General features: G+C 48.6%; 6 protein-coding genes across 6 annotated transcripts; 4 read left to right on the plus strand and 2 right to left on the minus strand.

Annotated features, from left to right (window-relative positions):
* Nucleotides 1-425: 425 nt before the first annotated feature.
* Nucleotides 426-1915, minus strand: LAJ45_06957 (uncharacterized protein; the record flags this gene model as incomplete). Its single annotated transcript, XM_046116517.1, has 6 exons — nucleotides 426-867; nucleotides 941-1365; nucleotides 1426-1497; nucleotides 1555-1685; nucleotides 1758-1817; nucleotides 1891-1915. The coding sequence occupies 6 exons, from the start codon at nucleotides 1913-1915 to the stop codon at nucleotides 426-428; spliced, it is 1155 nt and encodes a 384-aa protein (XP_045970286.1).
* A 700-nt stretch (nucleotides 1916-2615) lies between these two features.
* On the plus strand, nucleotides 2616-4003 carry LAJ45_06958 (uncharacterized protein; the record flags this gene model as incomplete). Its single annotated transcript, XM_046116518.1, has 4 exons — nucleotides 2616-2623; nucleotides 2707-3229; nucleotides 3419-3769; nucleotides 3890-4003. 4 exons carry the CDS (start codon nucleotides 2616-2618, stop codon nucleotides 4001-4003), a joined length of 996 nt encoding a protein of 331 aa, XP_045970287.1.
* Nucleotides 4004-4734: 731 nt separating this feature from the next.
* On the minus strand, nucleotides 4735-8607 carry LAJ45_06959 (uncharacterized protein; the record flags this gene model as incomplete). Its single annotated transcript, XM_046116519.1, has 6 exons — nucleotides 4735-5076; nucleotides 5134-6408; nucleotides 6459-7212; nucleotides 7267-7752; nucleotides 7806-8192; nucleotides 8255-8607. The coding sequence occupies 6 exons, from the start codon at nucleotides 8605-8607 to the stop codon at nucleotides 4735-4737; spliced, it is 3597 nt and encodes a 1198-aa protein (XP_045970288.1).
* Nucleotides 8608-9286: 679 nt separating this feature from the next.
* LAJ45_06960 (uncharacterized protein) lies at nucleotides 9287-9835 on the plus strand (the record flags this gene model as incomplete). Its single annotated transcript, XM_046116520.1, has 2 exons — nucleotides 9287-9480; nucleotides 9568-9835. The coding sequence occupies 2 exons, from the start codon at nucleotides 9287-9289 to the stop codon at nucleotides 9833-9835; spliced, it is 462 nt and encodes a 153-aa protein (XP_045970289.1).
* An 828-nt stretch (nucleotides 9836-10663) lies between these two features.
* On the plus strand, nucleotides 10664-11170 carry LAJ45_06961 (uncharacterized protein; the record flags this gene model as incomplete). The annotated part of the gene is made up of 3 exons (XM_046116521.1): nucleotides 10664-10695; nucleotides 10752-10770; nucleotides 10826-11170. The coding sequence occupies 3 exons, from the start codon at nucleotides 10664-10666 to the stop codon at nucleotides 11168-11170; spliced, it is 396 nt and encodes a 131-aa protein (XP_045970290.1).
* Nucleotides 11171-11178: 8 nt separating this feature from the next.
* On the plus strand, nucleotides 11179-13108 carry LAJ45_06962 (uncharacterized protein; the record flags this gene model as incomplete). The annotated part of the gene is made up of 7 exons (XM_046116522.1): nucleotides 11179-11521; nucleotides 11595-11615; nucleotides 11674-11696; nucleotides 12105-12106; nucleotides 12184-12191; nucleotides 12247-13019; nucleotides 13082-13108. 7 exons carry the CDS (start codon nucleotides 11179-11181, stop codon nucleotides 13106-13108), a joined length of 1197 nt encoding a protein of 398 aa, XP_045970291.1.
* Between the last annotated feature and the right edge of the window lie 443 nt (nucleotides 13109-13551).

Below are 13551 nucleotides of genomic sequence, written 5' to 3' on the forward strand. Positions count from 1 at the left end.
ACGGATTCAATCCGGTAGCGCGGGTAGTGCCAACGTGCATCACACCCCCTTACCTCGATCACGCCCATGTGTATGCCTACTTCTTCGATTAGCTTAGAATCACCGTACGAGACCGGAGCTGGGCGAATAGAATCGGCTTGAAACGGAGTTACTGTGTAAGTTTATACCCCTCCCTTCCGGTCGAGTCTTTTTCCACCTGGCTTGGTGTGTGAAATCATCGAGTGATCGTTCATGACCCAAAATCCGTAGCAAAAGAAGTCCTGCCTGCTTCCGGAAAGAAATCTGTTTTCTTTAGTGTTTCGGGCCATAACTGATATCTGGCAAGCCCACCCTATTCGTATATGTGTCATATTGAAATTGCTATATAAAGTCCCAATACCCCCTCCCGTCAATCCCGTCAATCTCTACCCTTCTCCCCTCTCCAACTACATTTCAAACTGCAACTGCTTCACCGTATCCTCCAACGGCTGCACTCCCTCCTCAAACATCTTCCTCGCCACCTTCTCCACATCCCGCCAAACCCTGAGCACGTTCTCTCCAGCCAACATTCTCCCCTGCTCCACCGTCATTCCCCTAGACATAAGGATTTCAAAAAGCGCCGGGAACTTTGACGTATCCTCCAGGCCCTTTGGAACGATAGGGATTCCATCGAAATCTGAGCCAATACCGACATACTCCCATCCGATAAGTTCCGCAATGTGTAGTATGTGGTCGGCGACGTCATCTATGGTTGCGTCTTCGGGGTTAATCCCGGGCCCGCAGTGCACAAATTCGGGGTAGAAGTTGACCATCACGACACCGCCATTGTCTTTTACGAGGTGGAGAACATCGTCGGGGACGTTGCGAGGGGAATGACAGATTGCGAATCTAGAACCAGCCAGTAAGTCAGCAAATTGGAAAGACAGATTTTCACTCCACATAGCACCCTTGGTTGACCTACGCAGAGGAATGGCTGAAGATGACAGGCGCCCTCGTAACACTCAAGGTGTCCACCATTGTGTCTTTACTTGTGTGCGCCAGATCTACCATCATGCCTAGACGATTCATCTCTTTGATGATAGCCTCACCATCTTTCGAGAGCCCGTTCCAGAAAGGTGCGTCGGCAGGAAGGGCGCTATCAGAATATTTGTTGTTGCAGTTGTGGTTAAGCGTTACGTAGCGGACGCCGAGGGCGTGGTACAGGCGCAGGGTTGACGCGGAGTTGCCAATCATATGCAGACCCTCGACGCCCATCATTGACGCAACTTTGTGGTCCGCATGCGCCTTGACGGCCGCCGAGGGGGTGAGCGCAAGCTCAAGGTCATCCGGGTACGCGGCGACAAGACGATGGACGAGGTCGATCTGCTGGAGCGCGTCATGGACATCCTGGGCCAGAATCTGTCAGCTCGAAATAGAGAAAAGGTCAGACCAGGACGCAATGGTTACTTTATAATAAACTGCATCCGTAAAATTGTTATCGGTTCCTGGACAGTCGACATAGATGCTCCAAAATGTCCCCTGATCCAACAATGATTAATTAAACCTGGCAGAACCTATCAGAAAAAGAAAACAAACCCCTACGCGCCCTTTTCTTAACCGCGGAAGGTCAACATGGCCCATCAACTCTGTATCAAACGTAAAGTTTTCGTTATAAATCTTGTTCTGGTAAAAGAACCTGATGGCAATAGGGAGATCGTCATGGCCATCTGATTAATCTCCAGTCAATATTCCACGCAAGCTGTACAATACTCGATATATCCATGTCCAGACCCTCATACCTATTAATGGTGTCAAACTTAGGATCTCTTCAACCGAGTCGCTGATTGATGATCCATCCTCTGCCAACGCGACGTGGTCACGACCAGTACCCAAGAAGAGACATGAGGCTGGATTAAAAAGTATAAAACCCACTACACAGAGCGTTACAAGAAGACATGATATTCGTGAGCTTAGTCGTGAAGAGGACGGTTGAGGCATTTCGGATAATTCTGCGTCAGGCTCTAGCAGAGGATTCTTGCCCTTGTGGAGCAACATAGCAGGCTTTTGTAGCTGTGGAAATTCTAAAATCAAGCGTAATTGTAATGATTGTCCGCGGGGAGGGGGGGGGGGGGGGGGCGGTTTACACCAGTCACTTTCACTGGCGGACTTATGTAAAGGAACACGAAGAATACGAGAAGATGGACAGGTCTACAGTCTACGGATTGGTCAGGTCTTTTGAGTAACCCGAGATACCAGGGGAGATAGACAGGAAAGGGTTAGAGATCCGGGGATCCACACGCCTGCCAAGGCTTGGTACTCGGATGGGCGGCGGCCGAGCTGTCGTTGGATCAAGCTTCGTGCTAGGGTTAGGGGTGGGGGAAGGGGGGGACGCTGCAGGGGTTGTTGTCTTACTAACGACATCATCGCGGCGACAGTTCCGCCCGTGCCCTAGGCGGCTCTCATTGGCTGGGAGGATTACTACATCAATTCACATGTATGTACCACACAGCCCGGCCCGGTGTCAATCATAAGTAGAGCAACATTTACGGACCCATCCCCGACTGCAGGCAAGCAATTGGAGATAGTCAATTCACAAACACCCCCTCCCCCAACCTGTCACTCGGCCGGTTATCGGCAAAGCCCCCGCAATCGAGACTATGTACATGTATGTGTATGTGTATGACTATCACAATTATTAGCTGTGCTTTGCGTACTTGGCTACCAGCAATTAATTATAACCCCATCTAGATCCTCAATTGCGAATCCCCTATTGACTCAAAAAGACTCACATCAATCCTCAAAACCTAACTGCACAATGCCTATAAAGCTCCCCCGCTCCCTCCCTTTTCCATTCCTCCCCCTCCACACCAAATCCCAACTCCCACTATCGCGCCTCCCATTCCTCCCACGCAGCAACACTATGAGCACCAAGCCCTACGACCCCATCGCACTAACCGGCTTCTCTGCCGCCGCCTCCTACGACGCCCACCGGCCCTCCTACATCGCACCGGCACTCACCCACCTCCTCGAGCAGCTCAACGTCGCCTCCGTGCCCCGCGCCAAGGTCCTCGACCTCGCCGCCGGCACGGGAAAGTTCACGGAGCTCCTTGCCGCGCGCCCGGAGGAGTATGAAATCGTGGCGGTCGAGCCGCACAAGGACATGCTTGCGACACTGAGGGCAAAGGACCTGAAGAGTGTCAGTGTGAAGGAGGGCGATGCGTACGATATCCCAGTGGAGGACGGGTGGGCGGATGCTGTTGTTGTTGCGCAGGTACGTGGGTCGCTCGTACACAGGGCGGTTTGTTGAGCTTGCGGATTAGAATTCAATCAGGTTTGCTAAAGCAAAGCCCGCGCCCGCCCGGCGCGGCGGTCTATCACTCTAGGCATTCCACTGGTACCCACCCACCCCCACTTTCTCCTTTTCTCTTCCGCTCTCGCACCGCCGTACAAAACTAACTAGCACCACCATAGGTTCGCCAACCCTACATCTCTCGCCTCCATCGCGCGCACCCTCCGCCCCGGCGGGCGTCTAGGGCTAATCTGGAACGTCGAGGACTACAACCAATCGCGCCACCACATTACCAAGACACACTGGGAGGGGCAGCTCCGCGACCTCAACTGGCAGCACACCACTGACGACTCGCCGCGGTACAAGAGCAACGAGTGGGCCGGCGCGTTTACCCCGCCCACGACGTTCTCGGCGCTGCAGGAGAAGATCTTTGAGGTGGAGATATGGCTGGGGAAGGAGGCGCTGTGGAAGCGCTTGGGGACATTGAGTAATATTGCGAATCTGGGGGAGGGGGAGAGGGAGGTGAGTTTTTTCTTCCTGTTTGCTTCTGACTTTGGTTTTGGGGGGGTGTTAGTGGGTGGGATGGGTGTATATGCGGATGGGATAGAGGGTGCTAATTTAGTTGGTGCGCGGGGGATATAGGAGCTGAGGAAGGGTTTTGATGAGGTGCTGGAGGGCCAGGATGTCCAGTGTAATGACAAGGGCGAGATTTCAGTGCATTATATCGTGCATACGGCTTGGGCTACGAAGCTCTAGATTTTAATTCGTACCTATAGATGAGACATGGAGCTAGACTACTTGGCAGTGGTGATATTGGTCTTTTCCGGTTAACTACATACCTGCGTAGATTTTAGACGGAGTAGGACTTTTTTTTGAAATTCATTATATGATGTGATTCGTAGATTATATTATTTATGTGATATATGTACTTATTGCACCTCCTTGATGTCGATCGAACAAAGTGGGAGGGGGAGGTGGGCGATTGGCATCATGAATTATCACTCGACGACTTGAACCATTAGTCTTGGCGGTACGATCATTGACATCTTCGCCCCTATATGTAGAAAATTCCCGCGGGAGTAGAGACGATTTATAGAGTTCGTTGGTGTCTCGAGCCTTAGAGAGGAAATACACCTCCCCTCCTTCTTTTCTCAATTTATCTGTCTTGTTTTTATAATCTACAGAGTGTGATCATCCCATCATTTAAAACGCCTCCACACACCTAGCTTTTATACTACATACTCGGCCTTCTGAACGACACTTTATTGTCGCCTCGATCCCTAGCTAGCGCACCATTGACCCCTAGTTAGGCGTGGCGCATTTTTCGCAAAATTGATTGGTATTTGACATCTCACAGCTATCGTGACCGTACAGGGAAGGGCAGTCCAGTATGTATTGCATTGGATATATATACCTAAAATACACTACACAAAGCTATCCATCCTTCCACCCACCCACCCACCAAACACGCTCCCACCACCAAACCACTACGCCTCCTTCACATCCCCCTCCCCATACGGAAACACGTCCTCGAGCTTTATCCTAGCGAGCACATTCATGCTGAGCAGCTCCTGGACGAGCAGCTTCGCAGCATATGGGATCTTCATCTTGACGACGCCCTTGCTGGACTGGCAGGTGGTGCACCAGTTGCTGTAGCCCATGAGCCCGCACATCTCGCACAGGTCGATCTCGTGCACGTCCGACGAGAGCATGAGGCGCTCCAGCAGCAGCTGCGAGGCGCCGTAGGCGATCAGGCAGTCGCGCTCCATCTCGCCGAGACGGAGGCCGCCGTCGCGGGATCGGCCTTCGGTGGGTTGGCGGGTGAGGACCTGGTTTGTGGTTGTGTTAGTGTGGTGGGAGGGGTGAGGGAGGGGGGGGGGGCTTACAGCTCTGGGTCCGCGTGAGCGCGAGTGCATCTTGTCTTGCACCATGTGCTTCAGTTTCTGGTAGTAGATTGGTCCAAAGAAGATGTATGCCTGTAGGGACTCGCCCGTGATGCCACTGGTGACAAAGTCCTTCCCGGAGTAACTGAAGCCGCTGTCGACAAGGATCTTTGCCATGTCATCGACCTTGCTGCCGCCGAACGCAGTCCCGTATTGCAGCTTCCCGCACATGAGGCCGGCTTTGCCGGCCAGGAGCTCAATCATCTTTCCGACTGTCATGCGGGAGGGGAAACCGTGCGGGTTCATGATGATGTCCGGGATGATGCCAATGTCGTTGAAGGGCATGTCTTCTTGGCGCGCGATGATGCCGCAGACACCCTTTTGGCCGTGGCGGGAGGAGAATTTGTCACCTAGCTCGGGGCGGCGGGTTTGGCGGGTGAGGACCTTGATGAGGGTTTGCTCGGACTCGGCTGTTGAGATGAGGATCTTGTCGACGTAGGCATGGTCTGCAAGCTTATAGGTCATGGGCGCGTCTTTGTATTCGTCCAGCGGAGGGCCATCGTTTAGAAGCGTAGGGGCGTTTGAAGTATTTATGGGGACTTGTTTGTTGACGTAGACTTCGCCTGCAGATATCTTTTCTCCCACGGCGGCAAGACCATCGGCTTGGAGTGCAGCGTGCTTTTTTATCGGGACCATTTCGTCAGGGGTGTCCGGGTCTTTACTTGGCTCTCTCTTTATATCGCCGATACGATCGACAGTTCCGTTCTGGTATTTCTTTAATGTTGTTGAGTATTTCCTAAATACCTGGCATCTTCCAAATCCTCTATCTAGCGACGCTCTGTTAAGTACCAGTGCATCCTCAATATCGTATCCGGAATAACTCATGACAGCCACAATCGCACTCTGTCCAGCAGGAAGCTTGTCATACTGGATCAATTCTATAGTCCTTGTTTTCACCATAGGCTGTTGCGGATAAACCATAAGGTAAAGCAGAGTATCTATTCGTAAGAACTGATTATACGCGATGGCTCCAATGGCTTGCTTTCCCATGGCACACTGGTAAGTGTTACGCGGAGACTGGTTGTGGTGAGGATATGGAATGAGGCCAGCAACGGCTCCTAATATGGTGAAAGGTTCAATTTCAAGATGTGTGGTAGACTCGGTAATTTCGTGCTCATAAATGGCAATGTGCGCATCGTTTTCTTCGTTACAATCGACATACTCAACAAGACCACGTTTGAGGAAGTCTTCGAAGTTCATGCGGCCAGCTGCGAGTGACTATTGATAAAATCAGCGACAGTAGGGCAGGAATTGATACTTTAACAAACCTTGAGGTATCGTGGTGTAACTTTGCACCGCTTGTTCTCAACAATGATCAATGGCCGACAAATCCTGCCACCATCCGTCGCTATGTGTACACCATTGTGATGTTGGTTGATGAAAATGCTAACAAACTCGGAAATTTTGCCCGTTCGCCTTAGCCGTCTAAAGTTCTGCAGGAACTTTGCCGGATACCTCGTGAGACCAACGACTGTACCGTTGATGAATATTATATACGCCCCCGGCGCGTAAAGTTCGTACCCGCTTACTAATGTTGCATCTTCCGCACCAAGCGCAAACACTAGTTTTCGGATCGGTTCCTCTTCATCGTCTGTCGTGATGTGTGTCATAAGGGCCAGGTTTTTGACCAAACCACAGGCTTCACCTTCTGGCGTATCCGATGGACACAGTAGACCAAATTGGGAAGGCTGAAGTGCACGAGGACCAGAGACCTTACGGGTTTTTTCGAACTGCGATGATATTCTCGTCATCATACCAAGAGCGCTGATATAACTCAATCGACTGAGAACATGTGTGACTCCAGCACGTTCCATCTTGAAACGTTTTACAGACCAGTTGCCAGTGGAGATAGCACGATTCATTCCATGTGTAATAAGGTTGGCGCCGGTGGCTAGTAGGGTGCTTGCATCAAACTCTTCCGTTCGGCTAGGCTTTTTGAGAATTTTATCAATGTTCATCTTCATGTCATTATTAAGCTTTTTGAACAAATCTTCAAACAATAAAGACAGGAGCTGGCCAGCACTAGAAGTTTAGTCAGTGCCCAATGTTAGTGTAACTGGAGTAGAAATAACATACAGCTCAAGACGTTTGTTCCCGACGTAATCTCTATCGTCCACTAACGCTGGGTTGGTCATGCACATTAACACTCTTCTCGTCATGAAAGCCAAATACAAGGCTTTTGGTCTGAAATTGAGATTCTCCACAGGAACATGAGCCAAAACTATATTTGCTAAAGTTTCGAGAGCCTCCATAGCTGGTGGTCGTCTGTTTATCGCATTTTGAGGCATTCTTGCTTTTTTGGCTCTAGCCCCGAGATAATCAAGAGCTTGTTGTTGTGTGAATACCTTGAGTTTCGAACACTCCTCGAAGTTGATGGAGAAGCTATCCTGGTACACCATGTCTGTGCCAGCAACGAGGAGGAGAATCTCGTGGTCAGATTGGATACCCATAGCCTTTAGGACCAGAACAATCGGCATATCTTCCATGATAGAATTGTGTCGAAGATAAATGCATCCTTTTTTAGTGATAACGTGGGTTTTCGATTTTCTCTCGTGGGTAGAACTTTGAAAACTTAGCTGTGCCAGGGTCGCAAATACACCGGGGGCATTGCTTACCTAGTAACGGTTGCCTGAACAAATCCTTTCTTGGGATCATTTTCAACAATGATACGGTTCTTGCTCAGCTGTTCCTGGACAAGAATAACCTTCTCCGTACCGTTGACAACAAAATAGCCCCCAGGGTCCAACGGACACTCATTGAGCTTCGCCATCTCCCACTCATTCTTATTCGACAGGACACACTTGCTACTCCTCAGCATAATCGGCAGTCGCCCGATGTTCATTCCTCTCCTCCGTACAATCTGCTTTCCACGGCTGTACTCAACGTCAACGAAAATCGGAGCAGCATAGGTAAGATCGCGCAATCGACATTCGTTGGGGGTGATTTCGGCATTGCTCTGAATATCCAGGCGCTCGGGCGTACCTACTCGGATATCCGTGTACCTATGTCGCCAATATGAGTCCAGGCCTCACAAAACCTCAAAACTCAAGTTTAGTATATTTACCTAAAAAAGAACTGCGGATCCACATCACTAACCACACGCTCATTCGCCTTCACGATTTGCTTCAATTCCACATCCACAAAGAAGTTGAACGAGTCAATGTGCTGCTTCACAAGCCCTTTTACTTTCAAAAACGCCGGTAGTAGCGTCCATTTATCCTCCGCAGTGCTGATAGAGTCCGTCAAGTGTTTCCCCTTGTAATATATTTGTAACAAATTATCGAATGCGTCTCCTTGGGGCTCAGACGCTTCGTCTTCGACTGCTTCGGCTTTGGCCTTTGTGCGGAATTTAGGGGGATTCGGCTTGGGCGGCGCCGTGGAAGAGGCAGCAGTGGCAGGATTTCTGCGTGGGGGCATCTTACGCGGGCTGTTCAGGCGTTGTTAGGAATAATAGAGGCGGTCCTGGACAGTGGTGTTGAAGAGTCATGAAGAGAAACCCATTTGTTAGTCGCCGCAGTTGAGGCTCAACACAAAGTTTGATGCTCATGTAATCAGATCGGCACTCTTGGTCCTCTTTAATGCCCTGCCAAGACCTTCAACCTAGCTACTCGCGCGGCCGAGTTTCGACTTACTCACGTGACGCTATTTAACAGGTTTTTTGCGTTACCCATAGGTCATGTGATTAAGTTGAAACTCGGCCGCGCGAGTAGATCGCTCGATACTGGGCGACTTCCCGTAAAAATTTGGAAGGCGTTTAGAAAATAGATTTCTGAATCTGGATGCGAATGCCTTCCATGGCGAACAATATTTTCTAGATTTTAAGTACTGCTTTGGTTTAGTGTGTAACATCAGGACCCACCCGGAACCTTTCTTAACCAATCGTATTTCGCCCTTTCAAATTTTAAAGATTTAGAAATTTGAACGTACCCCCTCCCCCCGATTCAGGTTCTGAATCTGGAGCGTTGCCATCCATCCAAACCGCTTCTAAACGTCCACGGGGAGTCGCCCGCTATCAACGTATAACCTGGATAATACTCGTTAAACGCTTCGCTTATATAAACTAACTTGTTTTTTACTGACGATAATGAAGAGAAACATGACTGCAGAACAGCCTAACTTCGTGGAAATAGAAGTATCAATGAACAACATTGTTCGATCATCCATGGAGCTGGCTACGAACCTGGGCAGGATGAGGAATATCCCCGCTTTGGACGGCAGTGCCCAGATTTTGGCAGAGTTGAGGGCCATTGGACAACGCCTCGACCGCATAGAGAGCAGACTTGATGCAGCGTAAGTATTTGACGATCGATTTTCTCTCTTCAGTTAAGATTACTAGGTATCTCTCTCCCGTATTTTTGCTGATAGAAAAAAACACAGAGACTATGATAACGCCGTCGCACGGTTCATGAACAACTCTGTGGCCGCCAGGACTGACAACGAGTTGATTCCTCTCAAGACTCAAAACTTCCCCATGACGCTGGTCGACATTGATAGAACTAACTCGGTTGAGCTGAACCGTCTACTCGAGAGCCATGGTCTACCTACTGCAGGGACGATGGCCGCTCGGAAAAGACAGCTAAAGAACTACCTGGGTGTTACAATAGCTATGAAGACGCGCAATATAGACTCGCTTCGAGAGTCCTGAAGAGTGCCTAGACGAGAAGTGTCCGTTGAATGATACTGATTGTATCTTTACCAACCGAGAAAGATACTTGTAGCCAATTATAACATAGGAATTGCTGATAGAGGCCGAGGAAGACCGGGCCACTTCTTTGCGTGTGCCTACATTTTCTTAGCTGTGCATTAGCTATATGCTAAGTGATTAGATGTGATGGATAGCATCACCGGTGTACGCTTAACGTCACCGTAGATTAGACAGATTAGTTTTAATCAATCAGTGATGGTGTTTGTGAATTTATTCTTTTTATGGAAAAAAACATGGTCCAGGGTTAGGGTTATATTATTCTCTATTATTCTTTTTAAAAAAAGACGCGGAGAGGAACGACCGGAGATGGGGTTCATGTCCACGGATGGTGAGCGCAAGCGAACAATGGGGTTCCTAGGAGACCGGGACGGTCTATGCTTTTGTCTAGAGATGCGCCAGCACCTAGAGTATGTATACTCGCACGTCAATTATGTATTTGCCCAACCAGCAAAACACACCAAAAATCGAGGTTTTCAACAACTCATAAAAGCCCCACACCTAAACCAAAATATCAACGACCAAGTATAGTTTTGATAAAGGAGGTCCATGCTTCAAATCCTTGGCCCAATTGAGATACTGGTAAAGGTGCCATAAAAGGACCCTTTTAGACACATTTCACCTTCAGGGCTTGTTCTTTGTAGATATGGCCTAGAAGTGGCCTGTAGAGTCTTTCAGGTGTCTAGATAGAAGACACATAGAAGCCAAAGAAAAGTCTTTATTAAAGAGGATCCCCCACTCTCGTCAAGTCTTGGGGGCGTTGAGAGGAGGATGAACGGGAAAGTTACCCTACCCACCGGAAGGTATATAGGCAAGGCATCCCGCCGCCACGGATCGGTAGTACTAATACTAGTGACAGCAACACCCTAGACGATATCGTGAGTCTCCCTCTATTCCCTACGGTTGGAATTAAATGCTAATTCGTGGTTACAGGAAGCGTACAGCGACAGTCACATCCTCCGACGGGTAATCACGATGGGTGACGAGAACACGAACATGAACCAGAAGAAGAGAAAGACGAAGTGGACTACTTCGTATTCCAATATGTCTATAGAAAACTCTGAGCGAAGACTTGGCCTCAGAATATTTGAACTCTTGGGGAGGGCGAGGCCCGTTGAGCAGATAATATGCCTGAGAGAAGGAGTCAAGTACGACGTACCGGGCACCAAGGAAAAGGTGTACGGCAGAATAGTCGAGTATCCCGAGGTGGAACCATATCCTACGATGTCGTCTGACTTAAAGAGGCCAATATCAACGATTTGGTTTTCGCAATCCTAGCTCCGATAATGTCGGACTTCAGACACAAGAGGAAACGAAGTGGCACTAGCATGATGTTATTCAGGGAAAAGGAAATCATTTCAGTTGACTCGGAGACAGGAGGAACGGAGGAATTTGTTATCATAGACATCATATCTCTGACGGAGGAGAAGTTTGTCATGGTGGTAGAGGCGAAGAGATCTAATTTGGGAAGCGCCATGAAACAACTTTTGCTGGCGATGAAGGATACGTGGGACATAAACGGTCAAGGTACAGTCTACGGATTCACGACAACGGGAGACAGTTGGCAAATGGTCATATACGATGGAAGCACGTTTGAAGTGACAGAGGACTTTAAGGTGATGTTTCCGCGTATGGAAGAAGACAAAGAGAGATGGATGATGAATTACTCCGTTCTGGTTGATTGCATGTATGTCGCATTGAGCAATGGAGGCATTGATTGAAGGTGAGTACCTGGTGGAGTTTTTTCCCGAGTGCGGTGACTACTAACTCATTATCGGTAGGCAGACTCGGGGTCAGGGATTATGTAAGTGAAGCGTGCATCATAGTTGCTATTAATTCATGTTTATTTAAATAATTTTAATTCTTATTATTCATTTTGATAAAAAAAAAATATGGAGAGGGGGATACCCAGTACTTGTGAGCGAAGCGAGCCCTGTGTTATCTTATCGATATGCCTGATCCCCTACGGATGGTGAGCGGAGCGAACAATGGGTTTCTTAGGAGACCGGGACGGTCTATACTTTTGTCTAGAGCATCTACATATATGATTCCTGGCACATGGCACATGGGCAATTTGTTAAGGATAGAATATCTACCTCCTGAGCAGTTTACTGCCCGGCACGCAGCCAATCAGGCCTGGCACAGGCTAGGGTTTCGTGCCAGCCAAGACTCACCAAACGGGGGAGTTACCGGCCACTGCACTGGTATATAGATGTAGGCATTCCCGCCGCCACGGATCGGTATACACCATCCCCACTATAGTACTAATACTAATGACAGCAACACCCTAGACGATATCGTGAGTCTCCCTCTATTCCCGACGGTTGGAATTAAATGCTAATTCGTGGTTACAGGAAGCGTACAGCGACAGTCACATCCTCCAACGTGGAATACGATGGGTGACGATAACAACCTGAAGAAGCGAAAGTCGAAGTGGACTACTTCGTATCCGAACATGACCATTGCGCAAGCAGAGGAAAGACTAGGTTTCCGAATCCGATCGCTCAAAGGGATACCGGTCCAGAGAATGCTCGCAAACGCAAATGAAGGAGAGAGCCCGGATGCCATCTTGACGACCAAGGAAAAGGTGTATGATCACATATTGGAATATCTTCAAATCGAAGGATATCCTACGGAAGGGGATCCGGACTTTAAAGAATCGAACATTAATCATCTGGTATATGCGACCATCAGTCCAATACTTAGGGATTTTATATGCAAGACCGGACGCGTGACTGTGCAGTTACGGAGCGAGAAAGAGATTGTCTCTACCGACGGTGAAACAGGAGGCACGGAGGAATTTGCTGTATTGGATCTGATTTCGGTGAAACAAGAAAGGTTCATCCTCATAGTAGAGGCAAGGAGATCTTCTTTGGGACAGGCGATGAAGCAGTGTCTGTTGGCGATGAAAGCCATGAGAGACAGCAATGGTGAAGGCAAGGTGTATGGCTTCGTTACGACGGGGGAGCAATGGCAAATGCTTGAATATGATGGTACATCGTTTCGGAAGACGAACATCATGATTGTGGTATTTGATTCAATGGATGACGAGAAAGAGAAATGGTTGAAGGAGAATTCCATCTTGGTGGATTGCATCAAATTCGCATTGAGCAATGGAGGATTGAAGGTGAGTACCTGGTGGAGTTTTTTCCCGGGTGCGCTCCACTGTAACTAACTTTTTATCGGTAGGCAGACTCAGGGTCAGGGATTATGTAAGCGAAGCGTGTATCATAGTTGCTATTAAATAATTTTAAGGCTCCGTTCGGACGGCCCGAATTGTTGCGGATTTTTATGGTAGAATAATGAAGCAGGAGAAAAGCTCTGTAATGTGATGTTCGGACAGCCCAACTTATCCGTTAAGGGAGTTAAGGACAATGAGGTTTTTGGTGGCTTTCAAATAATTACATCGAGAGGTAATTATTGGGGCTTAGTAAAGAGTCCTCTCTAATAATACCTTGATCCTCAATGTTGCGGGGATACATGTATCTTTCCGTGAAAGTGACTTGAACTGACGTTTAAGCAAGGTGTGCAGCAACAAGTGGTTAGATTAGATTAGATTAGTATAGATCACGTTAGTCAGAATAAATCAATCACGTGACCCTGATTTTAATCAGATAAGTGCTTGATAAAGTTTAGAACAGCGAGTGACGGGTGACGGT

The sequence above is a fragment of the Morchella importuna genome, assembly GCF_003444635.1.
Source record: "Morchella importuna strain M04M26 chromosome Unknown Morimp01GS021, whole genome shotgun sequence".
NCBI lineage: Eukaryota > Fungi > Ascomycota > Pezizomycetes > Pezizales > Morchellaceae > Morchella > Morchella importuna.